Below are 24,158 nucleotides of genomic sequence, written 5' to 3'. Positions count from 1 at the left end.
ACTAGTACTGCTGTGAAATTCAGGTCCGTGAAGTTATTGAGCACCTACTACAGAACAGTTATGTGCTAGCCGGTGGGAGTGAAACAACAAATGGGATACACAATCTACTTGAATTTTATAAAATAAAGGTTTCCTCATTCCTAAAATACTGTGGTAATCAGACTGTGCCACTGGTGTGGCAACAAACCATGATGTGCCTGTAACATCTCTTCTACTGCACTGAACTATCATGTGGCCATCACCCAGGGATGCAGGCCACATGCTGAGAGCCAGGTTGTATCTCTTCAGGCCTTCATGATTTTCTGTGGAACTTCACATACCTGAAGCATTAAAAAATGAAACGGCAGAGGCCAAGAATCCTCTTCTTTTCCCAGCTTGGGGCTCTATATGAAAGAAACTTTACATGGGCACTCATTTATAAGAAATTCAAGGTTTTGGAAAGTGAATTGTGTCAGAAGATGAAACGATTTCAATGTTTTCTAGTAAGTTATATTTATATGCCAAATATTATGAAATTAAGTGATATATGTTAAAATACTTTGTAAAGGACTTAACCATGCAAAGCCTAATTCTGATGTTAACATTTGGAGGTCAAAACATTTGCTGGCTGAATACACAGGGTTGAACTTCTGTTTGCTCTTTTTGCTACCCAAGCACAGATTGTTTTAACAACAAGTAAGAATCACTGCAAATTCTTAGTCCCGGGTTTGATAACTTTGCCTTTCGGAAATAAAATTCTTTATTCTGGAAATGATCAGTGTTTATACTGCATTACTAATAATGAAAACATCTTTTAAAAATTTTTACTCAAGACAGGTTTGCTTGTGCCATTAAGAAAAAAATTTTAATTCTAAAACCAGGAAGAAAATGGTTGTTTACCTGGGTTTCATTCTCTAGAAACAGAACAAAAATTCATAGATAAGAATTTAAGCACAAAAAAAAACTGTAAACTATGAAATGATGGTTGACTCTTATAATACCTCAAAATGAAGTTCACCTTCACGTTGAGGGAGCACACGTCTAAGACAGCTAGGCTAGCATGGGTACTTGTAATAACTAGATTTTTATAGTATCAAATAATACACAAACTGCCACATTAAGCCATACAAAAATAAACACAAACATCCCAGAACAATTATTCATCTTCTATAGTGAATGCATGATTTTTAAAATCATAAGGAAAACATGAATTTCTAACATTTCCTAATTTGACTTGTTGTTGTTGGTAACTAGGGATTGAACCCAGGAGCATTCTACCACAAAGCTATTTGAGACCTTTCTACTTTTTACTTTGAAACAGGGTCTCGATAAATTGCCCAAGCTGACCTTGAACCAGTTATTATCATGCCTCAGCTTCCCAAATAGCTGGGATTAGAGGAGTGGGCCAACACACCCTACTCTAATTTGAATTTTCATTAGTTCCAATTTTATTAGCTAGTGTACATGTATGATGATTTTACAGATGAGCTGCTTAAAACTAATATCTTAAATAAAACAAAAAGGTCTCTTTTTCTCTCATGTGTTTCTTTCACACATAGTACTTTCTTCTTACTGAGATTTAAAATGCTTTATCCAAAAAGATCAGAGATCTGAAAGTTACTTTAGCTTTTAAAATTAAAGTTGATTTCATTAACTATCTGAACTTCTCCTGTCAAAACCATCCAAGCTACCCTACATAATTAGCCATGTTCTACTCAGCTTAAACTAGAAGCATTTCTCCCCCTGGTCCATTAAGTTCAAAGAAAATATGGCAGATGAGAATGAGAATTTGATCTAATTTATGTGTGATAAAGGAAGTACAGGCAATGACTGAGAAACTGAGTAATGATGGTATGTAAGAGAAAAAAATGCATAAGCAAAGAAAAATGTTACATATTGTAGCAGGCCATAATACTAGAGGTGCTCATTTAATCTTTGTTTTGCTCTGAAAACAAACAATAAAAATGCAGGCTGTAGGTTGATCAATTTGAAAATCTTGCCAAAGTATATGTGTTATACACAGAGAGCCCAAGGCTGGCTGCCAGCACCGCGAGGAGTCTATAATGACACGCCAGCAGGTAACAGACTCTCACTGTGAATACTTGGATTTGTTTTAACTACTAATGAAAGGAGGAAGAGGGAGGGAGGACCTAAAAATCACCTTACCCAAATATTTCAGTAGTTTCCAATTTCAATCATCAATGAACTCTGCATTTACTCTTGGTTCCTCAGTGCAAAAACTAAAGGACATAGGAATTTTCTTTAACTGAGTCAAAACTGTTCTAAATTCAAAATTAAGAACGAATGAAACATACTTTTAAAACTTTAATTTTGTGTCAGTGAAGGAAGAATAAAACAACAGAACATGAAGAGGGCTTTCTTTCAATTTACAACCCTAGTCTGTAATCCAAAGATTCCCCGCAACGATGATCCAACAAATATATCTAAATTCTAAAGCCCATACTTTGTGAATGTGTTAACTTCCATGGTAAAGGGGACTTTTTGCAGAAGTGATTAAGAATCTTAAAATGGAAAGATTATCTTGGGTTATCTGGGAGAGTCCAGTGTAATCACGAGGGTCCTTATAAGATGGAATCAGGAGGATTAGAGCTATGAGCAGGCGATGTGACAATGGAAGCAAGAGGCTGCAGTGATGACTAGGGGACCCAAACCAAGGAATGCAGGTGGCCTGTAATAACCGAAAAAAGGCAAGAAACTAGATTTTTCTCTTCAGAATCTCCAGAATGAACCAGCCCTGCCAGCATTTTGTCTTTAGCCCTGGGTTACTGACCTTCAGAAATGTAAGCGAAAATCTTTGTTATTTCAAGTCACTAAGTATGGTGATTTGTTACAGCAAAAGTAAGAAGTTAATATATTCTATCATACTTCTAAGGATTGTGGAAGTTTGGTAGATTTTATTACTATTAATTTAATTGAAGCTACAATAGTTACAAAAGAGGATTTAAAATTGCCAGGCTGCAACCCATTTCTGTGGGAACTGCCAACATCTAGAGATGGTTGGAGAAAATAAAACAGACCCAAGAGGAAAGGAAAAACATGATTTTCTTGTAAGATAAAGAAAGTCTTAACCTTATACACTATGTAAGGAGCTAGCCCCAGACTCAAAGAGTCTACAAATTATATGAAAGTTCTATACCAGAGTGCAGCCATCAGCCTGATATAAGTTAAAACCTAGGTGACATTCCAAGGGTGTAAAAGGGAACCTATACAAAGGAAAGGCAAAAGAATTGCCAGCCAGCAAGGGTATTATAGGTACTTTGACATATGATATAAATTTTATTTCTCATCTTCCAGCCTACTAAGGGAGTAAGCTTAGGTTTTTGTTTTGTGTTTCTGTGGTCCTAGGGATTGAACCCAGGGCCTTGGCATTCTAGATGAGTACTCGACCACCAAGCTATAGCCCTAGCCCAAGGAGGAAAATCTTTAGAACTGCTTTTGTCATCTTGATCTTCCAAGGCAATGATTCTCAAACTACATTTCAGCTCTCTATATGAACTGCTCTCTTTGTAATCTGGGAGATGAGGGAAATGATCAGAAAACCAAAATGGCTTATTATTTATAGTGTCTATAAGAACTGCAATCATTTTCTTCTATCAATAGATGGTGAGCTTGTATTCTTTAGGCAAAATGCTGATAGTTTAGTAAAACTAAAGCATGAGCAGAGTTACAGTGGAAGTGCTTTATAGGCACTATCAGATGGGCGGATTAGTGAAATTCGAGGAGATAAAAAGGCAGACTGAATAAAAGATTAGTTAAAACTACCTGAGTATCATCTTTAATAAACTTATGAAATCTGGACACATATATTTATATATGTACTCAAAAAATGCTCAGAAAAACCTTAAGAGGTCCTAAATTCACCTTTTAGCATCTCAAGAGATGAAGCAGCTTTTAATAAAATATTGTTTTGCAGGGAGGGAAGGTTGGACTGCCAGTCAGCCACTAGATGATCTACTCTTACTAAATTACCATAAAACACAGCCTTCAGAATAAGCATGTTCTATGTTGGTAGTGACATAAATCAGCCTCTTCAACTGAAGCTGAGAGGGCATACAACCTTATCAGTTTTTCCTTTCCATTTTATTCTACCTTTTATTCTTCCTATTTAAAAAGAACCCATCAACCAAAATAATAGAATTTTAAATACCATACTTTTATTTCTTTCCCATGATAGTTTCCATTAATACCACATTTAAAAAAAATGTATTCTGAAAGTTCGTAAATTTTCAGGCTATTAAAAAATAACCTATGGGCTGGGATTGTAGCTCAGAGGTAGAGCACTTGCCTAGCATGTGTGAGGCACTGGGTTTGATTCTCAGCATTGCATATAAATAAATTAAATAAAGGTCCATCGACAACTAAAATATATTTTTAAAAAATTTTCCCCTACTTTCCCAGTACATCTTTCTAAATAGACGGAAATAGATAATTCCTGAATTTAAGAACCCTGCAGGAAAAGCTCTTTGACCTTCTCTTACATTCTCAGCACACTTCTTACCTGCTATTTTGATATTTAGATTGGCGTCCAAAAGCAAATTTTCAGCTTTTAAATCACGATGGACAATGTTCCGACAGTGACAAAAATACACGGCTGTGACAATCTGTTTGAACTTCCGACGGGCTTCCTTTTCTGCCATTCTACCATGGGCCACCAGATGGTCTGTTTTGAAGAAGAGCACAGTCAGTACCCATTTTGGATGTTGGTATAATATCAAAAGTTAGTCTTCAGGTGGGATGGATTGGAGGCCCCACCAATGGCTGAGTTAAAGGAGTAAAACAAATAAAATGAGAAAAACATGTTTCTAGTCCTGATTTGTAGCCATAAAAACTCAGCAGTAATAATAAGAACCCAACTATTTTAAGTATAAATCCTGTTACGTGCAAGTGTACATACCAACACACTTGTACTACTGTAAGAAAAAAATGTTCTGGGGGTTTAATGGTATTTTTCAAGAATCACAACACTCAACACCTTGCTTGTCATACTCCCCATTACAAAAGCTTACACATACATTAGCTAATGAACACATAAAGATAAGAAGTATTTCTTGTGGTAAAAGGTGAGTTAAAAGGCAAGAGTCCCTAAATCAGCAATTTAAGAAAAAGCAGGCATTGCCAAAGGAGAGAAATGCTTTATACAGGACTCTGTTCAGGCCAGTATCTCTTCTGTTGAAGTTCTACACTTTGATCACTTAGCAACATGCCTACATTTTTGTATCTGCATTTTTGGGGCTTACCAAATGTTTTTAAAACTATGCTATTAATTTTTTACAGATGATACCATGTTATGGTTTGGATGTGAGGTATCCCTCAAAAGCTCACATATGAGACAATGCAAGAAGCTTTGGAGGAGAAATGACCAGGTATAGTCTTAACATAATCAATTAATCAATCCCTGATGGGATTAAGTGGGTTGTGGCTGGAGAAAGTGGTTCATGGGGGGCATGGCTATGCGGTATATACTTTGTATCTGGAGAATGGACTCTCTCTCTATCTCTATCTCCACCCCCCCAACCCCGCTTTCTGATTATCACGTGAGCTGCTTCTCTCTGCCACACTCTTCCGCCATGATGTCCTGCCTCGCCTCAAGCTCTGAAGAATGGAGCCTGCTGTCTATGGATGAAGATGTCTGGTGTCTGAAACCCTGAGCCTCTAAATAAACTTTTCCTCCTTTACAATTGTTCTGGTCAGATCTTTCAGTCACAGTAGCGAAACAGCATCAATACATGTTACTAAAGAATATCCATGAGATAAATTCTATAAATCTATAAATTGGGCCATCCTCAAATTTTTAAAAAGTAATTTGATTTCTAATCAATACAGGAAGTTCCTTAAGTACTATCCAATAATGGCAGCAGGTTTACACTGAATCAATGACATATATATCCATGACTCAGTTCTTCATAAACCAACACATACAGGTCATGACAGCTGAAACGATTAAAAATCTTAGTTGTGATACAGTATATTCTGATTGAAATATGTAATAGTGTCATCAGCACTGTCCTTTAACCAACTGATTTAGCAGGAAAGAGGAATGTTTGCCATTCTAAACATCCTGAAATAGTAGGAAAGTGAAAAATTAGACAATATAGAAAAATGTACTGCTGTTTGTTTATCAATAGTAAGTAGCTCCACTAATACCACCAGATCACCAGACTGACTTGGTGACATCTCACCCACAGGACCAGTCAGGTATTACCTCCTCCCCAACACCATCACAAAAAGGAAATTCAGGGTAAAACATCATTACTAGTGCAAAGACTGAGAACTTGGGGCAAGAAATGGTAGGAGAAGGGTGAAGAAAGAAAGCCAGGTGATATAATCCATCTATCTATACAACAGATTTTGAAAAAATTCAAACCACATCCTGACCATAGAGAACATAAAATTCTAGAGTATGAACACTATAGTAACTTTAAAAACATGTCATATAAATAAATAATTAAGAAATTTAAAAAAAACTATTATAATTTTTATTTGCCATGCACAAGATCTTTGAAACATTTCCTTTAAAATAATTATTGTTATTTCCAAGTTACCAATTAATAGGAAAAAGGAGAAAATAAAAAGTCTTTGGCTGGGCCATTAAAGGACTAGAACACAGTTTCCAATGGGAGTTCAGAGGTAGTGATAAACGAGCTTATACTCTGGTGTGTTTAGACTTTTGGTGAGATCTGTCATATGAACTTTAAACAACACAAAGTCTGTGACTAGGGACAGTAACTTAACATAAGCTGTTAAAGAACTGGACATCCATCAGATGTAGAACGCTATGTTTTATTTTAAGAGGCCATTCTCTAACAGTACCTGCTCCTTTGACCCCCTATTTCTCCTAAGAGAGGCCTAATTATTCTAATAATATGTTTTAGTTGCTAAACTTTGTCTAATTAAAGAGCTTTGAAGAGACAGCTATTCTTGAGAAACATAAAAATAAGCTCTTATGAAGGTTTGCCATCAGAAGCTCATCTGGCCAAGTCACCCATTAATTAAAATGCCCCAGAGACGTTCGTCTGGCAGTAAATACTAATTACCAGAACACATCAAAGCACTTTTTAAAAGCGACAGAATGATTAATTTTGTGATTTCCAAAATGATTTTCTTTTATTTAAAAAAAAAACTATAAATTCCTAAGTACCTTATTTTCCTAAAATGACTAGAAAGTTCTCCAAATTGCTACAAAGACTCTGCAGGAGCCGTAGGAATGCAGCCTAGTTCTGTTTTATCTCCACAATGACACATTGGTTGTCCTTGGACAAAACATTCATTCTGACAATACTCCCACCTCTTGATGTGCTAAACAGAAGTAAACTCAGTTGCATGCCATAGCTAAAGAAAGGATAGTGTATTTAGGAATAAATCTGTGCTTTCATTATGACAAAACTCTAATTTTCAAAGATGTTTTAAAAAGACAATTTTAAAAAGGTGTTTTCAATATTATACCAGAAATCTTTAAGCATTTTGAAATAGATGACAAAGTTCTTCAGGATTCTGTAGTGCTTAAATGTGATTATTCTATATACCCATTGTCAACTGTTAATGGTTCTGGTTAAAAGGTATTTGTGGCGGCACAGTGGGTACAACTATAATAGTTAAAGCTACCCTCAGCCTAAACTATAATATTTTCCCCAAAGTCAACCACAGTATTCCTACAGTTATAGATATAAAGAAAATACAAAAATCACCTTTTTAAGAAAAAAAAAATGTTAGCTACAAATATTAGACATTTCCTGCTAGCTACTGTATGCGATGTTCAATTTTCTCTTCTTTGGTAGCACTGTGCTCTTCCCCGCATAAGGGTATTAGTGGGTTAGTCTCATTCAGATTTTAGCCTCAGGTTTTATTTTTGCCATCTGACTCCCCCCACTCTCCCTGTTAGTTTCCCCATGGGGTCTAGTGGGTGTGCCAGGAAGCCTGCAGTGGCTTTCAGTCCCTCCTGAAAATCGCCTTTCAGCTGCCCGCTGACAAATGGCTGCTTTATATTCCTATGTGCTCAATATAGGCAGCAAAAGTTCAAGTTCAAAAGTGATATTTAACTTTAAGTGAAGAAATCCAGAGTGGGAGCCCAGCCTGGACTTAACACACCCGTCACAGCATTTGAGTAAATCCTGGCTGTTTTCAGAAGGCCCATGAAATAAAATGGCTCCTGAGTCCACACAATATTCAAAGTAAAATAAATTTTGAACCTTGTCAGGATAAACTCCACTTGCAAGGAATTCTAAAGAGTTATGGTACTTCTTTCAGGCAATTCAGTGGGCTAGTTCTCCTAAGCACTGGCTACAGATATCACCCAAATCCTCTATCTAACCACCTGACAAGCTAGCCACGACCCGAGCTTCTGTTATTTCTAGATTCCTGCCCCCCATCTAAATAAACTCCAATGAGACGCCTGCGTTCATCAGTCCTTTTTCACGGTCAGTAACTATTTATCTATTTAGATCTGGGGAAAATTTAAAGTTTTCTTCTACCACAACTCTTCTCCCACCATCTAAACCAGACAGGGATGAGGTAACTCTCAGTTAAAAGGCAAAAATGGTTCTCCTGTTTCAAGTTCTTACCAAGAGTAAAGAGTCTAAGTTTCCTTTCTCACTTTTCAATCACATAAATCATTTGGCACTGGCCTTCTTAATCTTTATCTGCTCTTACACACCCACCCCCACACAAAGTTAGTGACACTACCGAACTAATACATCCTCGAAGGGGTGATATTATTGGATTAAGGGATGAATTGAATTTTTTGATTTCAAAAGTCCTAGAACACTAGAACATAAAGTTTTCTTCAGAATTCTCTGTAATATTGCACCACTCTTAGGAAGAAATACCTCGTGGTACATTTAGGTTCTAACCTTTCAAAGAGTGAAAACACACATAAGCCAGGCTTCCCTTCCTCAGACCAGCTTCACTGGACGCTCAAGAGGCATGGCACTAATGGGACAGTGTGATGAGCTAATATCGCTTAAAATAAGTCACTTTTCCACTCCAAGCAGACACTGTCTTTGTTCATCTGCTAAGACTACAACTCACTGCTGATGCCAAACACGGCTGAAAAGGAACCTGACAGTATGTCCAGCAATGGGCAGAAACCACATTTCTCAGGCTGAACAGCAAACACAACTGAGAAAGGGGGAAGGCAGCACGTATGCCCCCCTTAGGTGGCTACCTGAAAAAATTTCTGCCCATCCCAAGCTAACCACAGCTAGCAATTCTTTACTTTGTCACTCAGTTCTATCATTTCTTCTTCCTACACCCATGGAAACGACTTCCTGTTTATCAAACAAATGCTTCATTCCAAAAGAGCCAGGGTGAGGTCAAAATAAATCAGCTGCCCAAGAGCAGGTTCAGAAGGGCACTTGCTTTTCTGTTTTAGACTACACTCACTTTAATATCTTATTGTCCTAGAACTCACAGACCCAGGTTGCCACTGATTAGAGGAAGAGGGCTTGTCATTTTATTGTCCTTGCCAAGAATATAACTACCTTACACCTGGCTTCTTGATTTGCTTGTTACTACTTTTCTTCATTTTTCCAGTTGTGTAGGACAAAAAATTTTGTGTTGTCTTCCATTCTTCTCTTCCTCACATACCCCACACCCAATCCATTAAGACATCCTATTAACTATACCTTCAAGACATATCCAAAATTCAGCTCTCCCTCACTCCACTGCACTCTAGTGCCACCAAGCCAGTTGAACAGCCATTGTCTCTTTTCTAGATTACTGCAATCTCTTCCTAATAATACTGCTAACTAGTGGCACTACTTTGGCTTTTAGCTTTCTGCATCTGCATTCAAAAATAACAGCCAATGCAATCTTCTCCTTCTTCTTTTGAAATAATTATTGATTCAAAAGAGGTTGCAAAAATAGTACAAACAGGTCCCATATACCCTCCAGTTTCCCCTAAGGGTCAAATCTAACATAGTTAAAAAGCAATGTCAAAACCCAGAATTTGACAAGGGTACAATGTGCATAGAGTTCTATGTCATTTTATCATATGCAGATCTGTGAAACTCCCATGAGATACAGAACTGTTTGGCGCAGTTACACTTGCTTCCGTTCTTCCCACCATGCCTAACTTCTGGGAACCACAAATGTGATGTCCACCTACATAATTTTGTCATTTAAAGAATGTTACATAAATGGAATCATATAGTAGGTGACTTTTTGAGATTGGCTTTTTTCATTCACCATAATGTCCTTAATATCCAAAGAAGTTGTTGCATATATAAATCATTTGTCCCTTTTTACTACTGAGAAGTATGAAACTATAAAATGGTTTGCTATTGAAAGGCATGATGGTTGTTTCTAGATTTTGGTTATTAGAGAAAAAGCCGCTATGAACAACTGTGTGTAAGTTCTTGTATGAAATTAAGTTTGCATTTATATGCTGTCAGGATGGTTCTTTTAAACCCTAAATCAGATCATGTCATTTTTTTTCCTGTCTAATTCAATGGATTCCAGTTTGTGACCTCTAATCTCACCTTCCACTGGCTCGCTCATTCTACATAGCCATATGTGCCTCCTTGCTATTTCTGAAGAACAGCAGCAATATTCTTGCCTCTTGGTAATTGTTCTATTTTTTATGCCTGAAATGTTCTTCAGCTAGCTTTTTTTTTCTGCATGAGCTTTTATAAAAAAATAACCTCAGTGAGGTCTTTCCTGACCACTCCTATCATGATTGTCAGCTCTCCCCTTGATATCTACCTCTCCTTTGAACTTTTTATCATTTTCTAAGTAATTACACATTCTACTTAGAGTTTGTGTAATGTCTGTCTCACCTACTAGTAAGTAAACTTCATGAGAAGAGGGAATTTTGCCTATTTTGTTTACTACTGTATCTAATACTTGGAACAGTATCTGGCACATGAGGCACTTAGTATATCTTGAAAGAACAAATAGTAACTGAATGAATTCTTATCCCAGCTTCCTAAAACTACTTCTGGACCATGGATTTTGTTTGTTTGTTTGTTTGTTCCACATGTTTATTGGTGCATTATAGCACATAATAATGGAATTTGTTGTTACATATTTGTACATGCATACAATATAACAATATAATTTGGCCTATATCACTTCCCAGCACTTTCCCCCTTCCTTGCTGTTCCCCACCCCTTGGTCCCTTTCCTCTACTGATCTCCCTTTGATTTTCATGAGATGCCCCCCACCCCAGCCACCTTTCTTTTCCTTTTTCCTCTCTTGCTTCCACATATGAGAAAAAAATACAACGACCCTTAACCTTCTGAATTTGGCTTATTTCATTTAACATGATGGTCTCTAGTTTCATCCATTTTCCTGAAAATGATATAATTTCATTTTTCTTTATGGCTGAATAAAATTCCATTGTGCATTTGTACCACATCTTCTTTATCCATTCATCCACTAATGAACACCTAGGCTGGTTCCACAGTTTGGCTATTGTGAATTGTGCTTCTATAAAGATGGGTATGAGAATATTAGTATAGTATAATGACTTTAATTCTGTAGGATAAATACCAAGGAGTGGTATAACTGGGTCATATGGTGGATCCACGCTTAGTTTTTTGAGGAACCTCCATACTGATTCCATACTGGTTGTACTAATTTAGAGTATAGAAGTGTTCCTTTTTCTCCACTGGTTGTACTAATTTACAGTGTAGAAGTGTTTCTTTTTCTCCACATCCTCTCCAGCACATATTATCTGTATTCCTGCTGAATGCCATTCTGACTGATGTGAGATAAACTTCCTGTAGTTTTGCTTTGCATTTCCGTAATTGCTAATGATATTGAATATTTTTTCATACCTTTGTTGATCAATTTTACTTCTTCTTTTGAGAAGTGTCTATTTAATTCATTTGCTGTTTATTAATTGGGTTATTTGATATTTTTTGGTGTTTTTTGGATTCTTTATATATTCTAAATATTAATCCTCTGTCCAGAGGAGTAGCTAGCAAAGATGGACCTTGGATTTTATCTTAAAAAATAATGCTGAATTAAATTTTATTGCTCAACTAAATGGATTTAGTCTTCCAAAGTAATTCAAAGAGATACACTAACATTTGTGAAGTAACTTCACTTACAGGAGAGTCTATACTAGGTATTAAAGCAAAAAGTACCTTAAATTTTCTGCCATCTTTTCTTTTGAGGAAACACAATTGTTTTGAGAAATATCTTAACAATCATAAGACATGCTTTATCTTTGAAATTTTTAAACTAGAACTATTTCTATTTTTTCTATGTTTCTTTACTACATAGAACAGTGCTCTACGTTTGAGGAACGCTTGATAATTATAAATTAACTCAAGCACTATCAATTGGAGAAAAGACTACAGGTGGCCTTTGGTTTCCACACAGAACTGGTTTTAGGAACCCTCAGGATATCAAAATCCACATATGCTGAAATTGTTAGATAAAATGGTACAGTATTTGCACAATACCTACACATATCTTCTTGTATACTTCAAAATATCTCTAGATTACTTATAATACCTAATATAAAGTAAATGTAAATGGTTATACTGTATTGGTTATGCTGTATTCTTTAGGGAACAATGACAAGAACTAAGCCTACACAGCTAAGTACAGATGGGATTTTTTTTCAAGTATTTCCAATCCATGGTTGGTTCAAACCATGGATGCAGAACACAAGGATACAGAGGGCTGACTATAAGGTTTTACAAAAACACACAGCTTTCTACCTTTCACTTTGACACTAAACAAGGTTTATAAAAAGTATTTTCTGGGGCTGATGTTGTAGCTCAGTGGTAGAGCACTTGCTTAGCATGTGTGAGGCACTGAGTTCAATCCTCAGCACCACATTAAAAATAAATAAATAAAACAAAGGTATTGTGTCCACCTACAACTAAAAAAAAAAATAGTCTAGAAAATTTAAAAAGTATTTTCAATGTTGTCTTTATAAAACAAAAAACACTATCTGTTGATATCAAGTCCATTCACCATAATGGATAAAGAAAAATTTATTTTCTTATGGCTTCTTAAACATTTCTAGGATAAGCAAAAGCTGAGGCAGCCTGTGAAAAAGGATCCCATGTATTCCAAAAGCATTTCAAGAATATTATTTTTCAAAAAAAGAGAAAGAAACAAACTAGAAAAATCTTGCCCAAGGCCACACTACTACTTAGGGGCAGTTATTTTAATATGTAACAAATTATGTGTGATTATTGTCTTTTGAAGGGATTATTATAGGTTTTCTTAAAGTAACAAGCCTCTCTGTGCTACCCAAAAACTACTCAAGCTCTTGCTTGATTTTTGCAGCAGCAGAATACATGTACTTAGATATAACATTGTATAAAATTTAATTTACAACATTTATTTTATAATGCTTAAGGATTTCTAAGTGTTTAGTGAAAAATATTTTTTAAATGTGCTACAGTTGTTATCTTAATTGTTCCCTAAATTTCCTTATGGCTTAGTCCCCAGCTTGGAGCTAGTGGGAGGTGGTGGAACCTTTAAGAGGTGGGGTCTAGTGGGAGGTCTTCAGATCATTGGAGGCATGTCCTTGAAGGGGATAGTAAAAGACCAGCCCCTTCTCTGGCTCTCTTTTGTTTCCTGGTATGAAGTGAATGGTTCTGTTCTGCCATGTGTGCTTGCCATGATGAGCCACCACAGGCCTGAACTAATGGGGCCAACTGATTATGGACTGAAACTTCTAAATCAGTGAGCCAAGTAATTATTTTTTCTTTGAAAAAAATAAAATAAGAATATTATTTTTCTTTTTCTCAGGTAATACAAAGAATTTCTCATGTTACATCAATGTATGAGCAATGCTTTGTTGGTTAATTCTATCATAGAGGGTGCAAAGTGTGGGAAAATATGCATAAATGCTTCTAACTGTGTAGGTAGGAAGGAAAAATAAAAACATATATCTGTGTATGTGTGTATATTTGTTTATATTTTCCAAAAGAATTAATTTAAAATAAAATGCTTGTAAAAATGATTGCTTATAGAGAAACACTTCCTTGAACGCACCCTGTTTTACATGGAAACACATAATGTCTTTCATAATTAAAACAATTCAGAGATGAATCAAATAGAAGGAAAAGCAATTTCTGAAAGTTGAAAGCAAACTGTTAAAAAAAGAACTTAATTACATACAAAGTTGTGACATAACTACTATGAGGAGAATTTTTAAAGTGATAATAAAATGCAGTATTTTGCTTATATATCTTTGCTATGGTTTGAATGTTTGTGTGCCTCCAAAATTCATAATGAAACAATCTCAATGCAATAGTATTAAGAGGTGGGACCTTTAGGAGATGACTAGGTCGTAAAGACTATATTCTCATGAATAGGACAAGTGCCTTTATAAAAGGACTTAAGGGAGCAAGTTCATTCCCTCTACACTCTTTGGCTATTTGAGGATCTAAGAGCAGGGCAGCAGGCAGACAGAGACGCACAGAGAGAGATCTCAACTGACTCCAAGTCTTCCCAGCCTCCAGACTATAAGAAATGTATTTCTATTATTTATAATTCACCTAGTCTAAGGTGTTTTGTTGTAGTAGTTCAAATAAACTATGAAAATGCTTCATGGTAAATATCCTAAAAACAAAAAGAATCAAGAGTCTCCTCGTTATTTGTAACAGTATTAGTGTTGTTTTGAATCAATTAATCTCTCCCTTGTTCTCTCATCTCAAAATATTTTGGAACCATAGGTTTTAACATAAGAGAAAAGATGCAAAGATATGATATTTAAGAAGTAGAAATTAGGCACCTACTTGTAATTCCAGCTACTTGGGAGACAGAAGCAGGAGGATCACAAATTTGAGGCCAGCCTAGGCATCTCAGAGAGACCCAATCTCAAAATAAAAAGGGTTGGGTATAGCTTAATGGTACAGCATTTCCCTAGCATGCTTGAGAACCTGGGTTCTATTCCCACTACTATGAAGAGGGAAGAAGAGGAAACAGAGAAGGGGAAGGGGGAGTATAAATTTAAATCTTACTTTTCTCTTTATAAAAAAAGAAAAAAAGTCTAGAATAGATACATGGGGGCACATGCCATAATCCCAGCAGCTCAGGGATTGAGGCAAGAAGATCACAGGTTCAAAGCCAGCCTCAACAACTTAGCAAGACTATAAGCAACCTACACTGTAAGAACAAGGTTCTTGTAAGAACAAAAATGGATCTGTAAGCAATAATAACCCAGTGGCTAATGAACACTCTCCCTAATGAACTAGGGATAGTGCCAACACTCTGGTCTCTAAATGCTATTTTCCATGGGAAGGACCCAGAGTTCCTAAGAGAAATATTTGATTCCAAATATTGATCCAAATATTCAAGATAAACTAGTGATATTGTGCTTGATAGCAAAGAAGATATCAGAGATTACTGAGATCACTTCAAAAGAACACAGGAACCACCACTGGCTAAGAGGGACAACGTGAACATCAAAAGAACAATGCCTTAATGGACTGAAGCACGTCAAATACATTGAAGACCATAATTCACAATTACATTTTAAAATAACCAAAATCCACCTTACTGGTCTCCAGTGGAGAGTACTAGGGTACCAATTTGATACATAAAAGAATCAAGCATTTGCATGACCTTTACTATAGATTCTATACAGTTTACAAGGTAAATTTCTTTACATAAGAATTATGGATAATAAATGTAAAATGAATGAGAGAATCAAGCACCACTTTACACATCTAATGAAGATGTATCTAGGCAACTAAATAATAAGGACAGCTAAAACATTCAGTCAAAAGGTAACTGGAAAATATAAGAAGTGGATTACATGAACAATACCTAAACCTACAGATTATTCTAAGTATTACTGAAAGTGAGAAAAACACACATTATACAACACCTGAAATGATGCAATACGAAAGCTATGAAGTCTTTCTCCCCCCAACACACAAAAAAATTAAACCTGTGTTAAACCAAATTCCTAAATATAACTACCATTTTACAAGGAATATGAACACGGGAAATATATTGCGTCACACCATAAATATAGTATCATTCAAATCCATAAAGATAATGTCATTCAAATCCAGAATATAAAAAAATGTTTAAGACAACCCAGTTTCTTTTTCTTTTTCAGCACCAGGGATTAAACCCAGGGGCACTTAATCATTGAGCCACATCCTGAGCCCTTATTTTTTATTTTGAGACCTTGATCTTACAGTCTAGGTTGCTTACAGTCTTGTTAAGTTGCTGAGGTTGTCTTTGAACCTGTGATCTTCTTGCCTCAATCTCCGAGCTGCTGGGATTATGGCATGTGCCCCCATGCCAGGCACAACCCAGTGTCTTAAACAAATAAGCGGCACAGAAAAAAGTGTATGCTGGCTAGAGAAGGAGGAGGTTGTTATAAATTGTAAAAAATGTAAACAATGCACTGCAAATATGGCATAGGAATCTCTTATAAGTCAAATATTTTTAAAGTAGATAATTTAAAATCTTTTCATTTCTCTATTAGTTTCAATTTGTCAAGAAACTACATTTTCCAAAAAGAGTTTAAAAAATAGTTCAGAAAACTCTCAGGAAAAGTATGAATATAGAAGCCAAGAAAAAATATGCCTTTGGGACTTATACTCTATACAGCAAAAATATGTGGCTCACTTGTTGTGGCATTTATTTTTATATCATGGTAGAAAATACAATATGATCAGGCAACTATGTATGAATATTCTGAAATAAAGCGAGGTCAAAGCACAGGTGGCTTTCTCATACATCTTGGGATACAGATATAAATGTTAGCTGTGCCTGATATTAAGAAAATAAAGTAAAAAAAAACAGAAAATAATAACAGGAAATTAATTGGGGAATGAAGTAGAATTGTTTTGATTCAGAGTGGCAAGATAAAGTTCAATGGTATGGTTGTTTCTGTTAGCAAGTAGCTAGTTTATATAGTCACAGGGAATACTTACATGGAAAAGTAGTAGTTTTGTTGGGAATATACAAAAAATAATCAGAATTAAATAAAGACATGTTTTTTTTAAAGCTACAACAAACCAGCATATAACCAGTGTGTCCAAATAAATATGTTAAGAGTTTGTAGATATCTAGGACGTAACAAGATAAAATTACTTAATGCAACACTTAACTCAGTATCTGGTACACAATGATTATGTGCTTCTGTCTTTCTCATTCCCTGCCCTATAGTCAGTATTTGTGCCCCATGGCATAAACAAATAGTTTAGTGAGAAGTTCTAGGTTCCACTAGTGTTGGCACTACTAAGAAATGTTATTTTAAGGCACTGAGAATGTTCATAATAAATTATACACATTTCAACAGTTCCTTTCAAGTTGTAATTTTAAATCAAAATGACCATGAGTTCTGCCTGGTATTCAGGAAACTCTACTTGATAAAGTGCTGGATTTATGAGTTCATGGTCTCAAATAGGAAGTTTGGGATATATATCTAAAGAAATCATATTGTGGATGTTTTAACTTATGAGTTTAGTGGTTTACAAAACCAACCAGTACTACAATTCTGTTTGTAATATTAAACAGGACCACACTGCCACGACTGCCCCTTTACAATATAGTGCTAAATAGTATGCAATCATCTCAATAAATCAACTGAATGAATAATAATAAACGCTCATTCAACAATCATTTACACTGCTTAGAATTCATTATCTGGAATTTGTCTTTCTCTGCACAGTTAACCAGTAAAAAAAGGTATTTCCACCTCCAGATCAAGGCTCATTCAACAAAAATATGCTATAGAATAACATGAAAATTCCAAGCTTGACTTGGATTTAAATAATGAAGAACAGATGAATAAAATATTAATGCTATAATCTACAATCTGCTGACATTCTTTCATTCACTTAGTCTTTCATTCACTGATCCATAAACATCAGACCTGTATTCTCTATGGGTACTCTTCTAAGATTGGCAGGATCAAAAATAACAAAATTCTTACCCTAATGATGCTTGTATTTTAGTGAAGGGAGACAGTAGACAAATGAATGAATGTCAATTGGTAATAAGAAACAAGAAGAAAAATAAAGGAAGAAAGGGAAATGGAGAGTAGTGGGCCAGTAAGAACAACGAGATTTGGATAACAGGGTTAGCAAAGTCCTCTCTAATGATGTAACACCAGATAAAAGACTTCAGAGAAATGGAAGAGACAGTAGTTACCTGGAAAAAGAGTATTTCAGGAAGAAGGAACAGAACATATGAAGGCCTTAAAGTGAGGATACATTCAACAAGAACAAGAAAGAGAAGAGAATGTAAGGAGAATGCTAGCAGCTGCACTCAGAATGGTGCTAGAGACCAGTTTTTGGATCGAAACTACCGATTTATTCTAAATAGATGTGAAAGCCAAAAGACGTAACTGAGTGATGAGATTACACTTGCATTTTAAAAGAATCACCCCATGGGGCTAGGGTTGTGGCTCAGTGGTACAGTGCTCGCAGAGCATGCATGAGGCCCTGGGTTCAATCCTCACAGCACCACATAAAAATAAAAAATAAAGATACTGTGTCCATCTAAAACTAAACAAACAAACAAATAAAAGAATCATTCCAGCTGTAACAGGGGATGAGGGCAAATTCAGAGACTGGTTAAAGGCTATTGCAGTAATTCTACCAAGAACCGATTATGGCTTAAACCAGACGGGTAGTGATACAGGTGACGAACAGTGATTAAATTCAGCATATCTGAAGGAAGAGTCACCAAGATTTGGTGATGAATCTGATTAAGGTATGGGTGGGGGAAATCAAGCATAATTCTACAGAGGTTTTTGGTGTGAGAAACTTGATGAAGGGATTTACCATTAATTTTTTTATAACTTTATTTTATTTATTTATTTACTTTTATGTGGTGCTGAGGATCAAACCCAGGGCCTTGCACATGCCAGGCAAGTGCTCTACCACTGAGCCATAACTCCAGCCCAGGGATTTACCATTATTGAGATAAGGAGGTCTGATGAAAAAAGACATTGGCTATACGCAAATGAAAAGTTGAGTTTGTATATATTAACACTGAATGTCAACTGGGCACAGTAGAGCACACCGTGACCCCAGCCACATGGGAGGCAGAGACAGAAGGATCACAAGTTCAAGGCCAGCCTGAGCAATTTAGCAAGACCCTGGCTCAAAATAAAAAAGGGCTGTGAATGTAGCTCAGTGGTAGAGCACCCCTGAGTTCAATCCCCAGTATCAAGGAAAATAATTGAAATGTCTATTAGACATCCAACCGGAGATGTCACATAAAGAGCTGGAGACATAATCTAGAGTTTAGTGGAGCTGTAAGACTAGAAATTAAAATTTCTGAAGTCAACAGCTGACTAAGTTATGTAAAATCAACTGGGGAATAGGTGTGCGTGGGTAATGAAAGAGGTAAAGCAGCACTGAACCCAGGAACATTCCAAAATTTAGAATTTAGGAGTTCTAAGGATTTGGTTAAAAAAAAAAAAAAAAAAAAAAAAAGCCACCAGAGGAAAAATGATAAATCAAAATAAATTACTTTAATTTCAGTAAACAACAAACTTAGAAATGTGAAAAACAGACAACAACAAAAAATACCTACAAAAATGCTATAGGGGAAATAGGTTCAAAGTAAAGAAGAAAAAGGGAACCGTCTATGTGGCAAAATCAGAGCGCAGCTTACAGAGGAAATCATAGTTGAGATGGGTCCTGAAAATGAAGTGGGAGTTTAATAGGTCAAAGAAGGGAAGCAGGACTTTCATATTCATGTCCTGACACCTCATATTTATAGTCACCTTTCCAAATAATTCCTCTTAGACTAAGGATTCCTTTATAGGTTTCTTGAAGTAAAAAGACAATATTCCATGAGCCGTTAGGAAGTAAAGTAAGAAGTTCTTTTAAGTTCCCACTAACTTCACACTACTATGGTTCGTGCTTAAGCAATTGATTCACCCCTTTCTGCCTCTCTTGCCTTCACATTTATCAAAGATACTGAAACCCAGTTGACAGATTACTGTTCCACCAGGATTCTGCCAGTAACCTAGGAAATGTTAACATCACAAGGATAACACATTTGACAATTAGATTAAACTTTGTATTCTCCCCAGTAAAAATCCCATTAAAGTTCAGCAATTCCCTATGGTCATACCTTGGACTAGTCTTTGCTTTACATTATTCTGCCTCTGAAATTCTAAAATCTCGTATAGATTGAATCCCTTATCCAAAATGTGTGGAACTAGAATTATTCCCAATTTCACTTATTCAGATTTTGGAGTATTTGTGTAAACTTTACTAGTTATCATACATAATCTAAAATCTGAAACTTTTTGACTATCTTCCTGGCACTCACAAAGTTTGATTTCAGAGCTCAGATTTTTGTATTAGGGATGCTCAATCTGCAATATACTTCTCTTGTCATAACCTTTTAGATCAGCACTGTCAAGTAGAAATACATTTATATAATTTAATATTTTTAGTAATCATATTAAAAAGTAAAAAAGAATCAGTCATTTTGAAATTAATTTGAATAACTTATTTAACCCAATACATCAAAAAAATCACTTCATAAGGTATATATTGCCTTTTTGTCTGAAAATTAAGTAAGTTTTAAGACATTTTAATTTATTTTACAATGTAACTTTTCATGCAAACTTAAGATTTAAACTAGTGCTTACTGGACTGGGTGCAGTGGTGCACACCTGTAATCCCAGTGCTTCTGGAGGCTGAGGCAGGAGGATAGTGAGTTCAAAGCCAGCTTCAGCAACTTAGCAAGAACCTGTCTCTTATAAAATATAAAAAAGGGCTGCAGGTGCAGCTCAATGGTTACGCGACCTTGGTTCAATCCCTAGTACTGGGGTGGAGCAGAGAGTAGCTTGCTATTTCACATACAAAATTCTCAACAAAAATTCTACATTTAGAGTCTTGTATGCCATCCTAGTAGAAAGGCAGGCAAAAAGGGAACTGCTCAAGAGACCCCAGGTCCATGTTGAACAGTCCCAGTCCCTTACCCTTGCCTCCCCCTCACACCCCCACCCCCAACAGCCTGCTGCACTTAGTAAGTTTATTTAGGTTTTTTAAAAAAATTTTAAGTCAAATGCATTTCTTCTAAAAATTTGTTTCTGAGGTCAAAAGTCACTTTAGAACTGCCTTTTTTGGGGGGGATAGAGGGGTGTACCAGGGATTGAACTCAGGGGCACTGGACCACTGAGCCACATCCCCAGCCCTATTTTGTATTTAAAGATAGGGTCTCATTGAGTTGCTTAGTGCCTTGCTTTTGTTGAGGCTGGCTTGGAACTCACGATCCTCCTGCCTCAGCTTCCTGAGCCACTGGGATTATAGGCTAGGGGAACCACTGCACTCAGCCAGGACTGTCTTTTAACAAGGACTAAAAGGCAAAGGTCTTACTGTATCAGAATTTGAGAAGTGATGAGTCTACATTTTCTTTATCAGCCTCAGGCTCAGCTGGATCAGAGGGAAGCCTAGGTGGATCAGCTGTCCCTCAGCCTGCAAAATTACCTGCTTTTTTAAAATAATACTATCTTCAAAATTCAATGTGTATTTTACACTTAAGGCATATTATAATTCAGATGATAAATTGTCTACGGCCAGAGTGAAATACAATTTTTGAATAGAGAAGGATTTTACATTGTATAGTAAAGAATATGGCCTTGCCCAAAGAGAAGGTTTGATCTTCTCTTGGCTTCTGGGAGGTAATCTTTAGGCTGTTGAAATGTTATGCCAGCTAGGAACATCTGTTTGCTTGGGGGTCTTCAGTAATACCAGAGAGTCTACAGTTGAGGGTTGGAAATGCCATGCCCATAAATCTCTCCTTTCTTAGGGTAGAGGCTGGCTACCCTAAATGACCCAAAATGTGACTTGGTGTGGAGGCTTTGGGTGATCAACATCAGTTGATCTGGACACAGGGATCCATCATTTGAGCAATCAATTAATCAGGCCTATGTAAAATTAAAATGCTGCACATGAACTCTTCCCTGAGGCAACATTTTGCACATTGTCATGCATCAATACCAGAAAAATGACACATCCTGCCTCCAAAGGGAGAGGACAATGAAATCTCTCCATCTGGTGCTTCTTCTGGCCCCTGTACTTCTTCCCTTGATTGATTTTTAATCTGTATATTTTATCTGTAGTAAACTATAATAACTATGAGTACATAGCTTTCAGATACTTCTGTGAGTCCTTCTATCAATTTATAAAATCTGAGGGTGGTTTTGGGAATTTCTGAACTTATCGGCGGTGCCAGAGTGAGAATGACCTTGAAGACTGTGCTCTCTAACTTTGTGGCTGGCTAACTCTTACAGCTGATCTAAAACTCTTACACATGCCTTACTTTTTAAACTTAAATGTAAATTAAATTAAAAATAATTCAGTTCATCAGTTGTACTAGCTATATTTCAAACATGCAATAGCAAGAATGGCCAGTGCCTACTATATTGCACAGCATAGTTTGAGACTATTATCCATGACCCTCTTGAATGCTCAATACAATTGCTTTTCAACTTCATCTAGACCTGTAGCTTTTTAAATTCTAATCTAAGATCATTCATCCCTGTCATATTTGTATCCCTTGCCCTACTTAAACCTAAACTCAATAGCCAAAACATTAATTACATTATTACTTGTGGCCTCAACATTCTGTCTCTTCTTCTATTGCACATGTCTTATAAACCCCAAACACTGGATCAGTCTAATTATCTGTCTTATCACATTTACGCACAGGTAGTTGAGCACTGCTGGGGAATCATGCAATCCTATATAATGGAATTACAAGCTCAGGGTTTCCTATCTCTAGGGCCTTTAATCAACTCTTTGAGCTGATTTTTTCCAGATTTTTTTTATTGGTGCCTTATGGTTATGCAAAGTAGTGGGATTCATTGTTACATATCTTCACATACAAACAATATGATTTTGTCGATTTCTTTCACCAGTACCTACCTTGTTCCTCCCCTCCTCAATCCCGGTCCTCTGTTCTACTAGTCTGCCTTCTGTTTCCATGAAACACATCCCCACACCTTTTTTTCCTTCTTTTTCCTAACTTTTTCATGAGAGAAAACATATAATCCTTGACAGAATTTCTAAGTTTAGCTGACTTCACTAAACATAAAACTCTAAGTGCCATCCATTTTCCTGCAAATAACGTTAATTTCTTTCTTCTTTATGGATGAATAAAACTCCATGGTGTATTTATACCACATTCTCTTTCTCCATTCATCCACTGAAAGACACCCAGGCCAGTTCCATACTTGGTTACCGTGAACTGTGTAGGTATAAACATGGGTACTTTCATTTATTTATTTATTTTAAGCTGTAGATGGATAGAACACCTCTATTTTGTTAATTAATTTATTTATTTATTTACTTTTATGTGGTGTTATGTTTTGGATGTGAGGTAACTTAAAAAGCTCACATGTGAAACAGTGCAAGAAGGTTCAGAGGAGAAATGATTGGGTTGTAAGAGTCTTAACCCAATCAGTGATTTAATCCCTTGATAGGGATTAACTGAAATGGTAGTGTGTGTCTGAAGGAGGTGGGAATTGGGGTGTGACTTTGGGTATATATTTTACCTGGCAATTGGAGTCAGTCTCTCTCCCTCCTCCCTCCTCCCTCTCCCTCTCCCTGTCTCTCCCCCCTCTCTCTCTCCCTCCCTCCCTCCCTCCCTCCCTCCCTTTTAATCAACATGTGAGCTGCTTCCCTCTGCCATGATGTCCTGCCTCACCTGGAGCACTAAGGAATGGAGCTGGCCTTCTGTGGACTAAAGCCTCTGAAACTGTAACCCCTCAAATAAACTTTTCCTCCTCTACAATTGTTCTGGTCCAGTCCTTTAGTCACAGCAGTGAAAAAGCTGACTAACACATGTAGTACTGAGGCTTGAACCCAGTTCATCACACATGCTAGGCAAGTGCTCTACCACTGAGCCACAATCCCAGCCCAGTACTTTTATTCTGGATCACTTCTTTCTTCATGTCTCCCAGTAGCTAATTTCACAATCTCTACTCTTATCCATGTCCCTGCCCTATAACCCTTAACCCTAGCCTCCTACTCCAAAAACAAAAGGTATGAAGTACCTTGCCTCAATTCTTCTACCTGACTACAGCCACATGCATTCTTTATTTTCTTCTAGTACAAGGTCATTTCCTTGCAACTAGCTCATAGCTCAGTCACCTCCTATTCCTCGTGGGTCTTACTGCTTTTTTTAAAATAATACTTCTTCTTCACCCCTGTATCTTCAATCTTAACCTATAATCAAGTCTCCTATATAAACTA

At 36.4% G+C, this 24,158-nt stretch overlaps 1 protein-coding gene across 7 annotated transcripts in view; it reads right to left on the bottom strand.

The window, feature by feature from the left end:
• The window catches only part of Sik3 (SIK family kinase 3), a 243,456-nt gene that overhangs the window by 78,547 nt on the left and 140,751 nt on the right, over positions 1-24,158 (bottom strand). For all 7 annotated transcript variants that reach the window (XM_046438715.2, XM_046438716.2, XM_046438717.2 and 4 more), the window contains one exon: positions 4,499-4,660. In XM_046438715.2, coding sequence (XP_046294671.1) covers positions 4,499-4,660 — 162 coding nt within the window. The remainder of the gene's footprint in view (positions 1-4,498; positions 4,661-24,158) is intronic.

Source organism: Marmota monax, unplaced genomic scaffold (assembly GCF_021218885.2).
Source record: "Marmota monax isolate L192 unplaced genomic scaffold, Marmota_monax_Labrador192_F-V1.1 WCK01_AAM20220418_F8-fsc00081, whole genome shotgun sequence".
In the NCBI taxonomy this organism is placed as follows: Eukaryota; Metazoa; Chordata; class Mammalia; order Rodentia; family Sciuridae; genus Marmota; species Marmota monax.
Note: the sequence above shows the minus strand (reverse complement) of the source record. Positions and strands in the feature narration are given on the sequence as shown.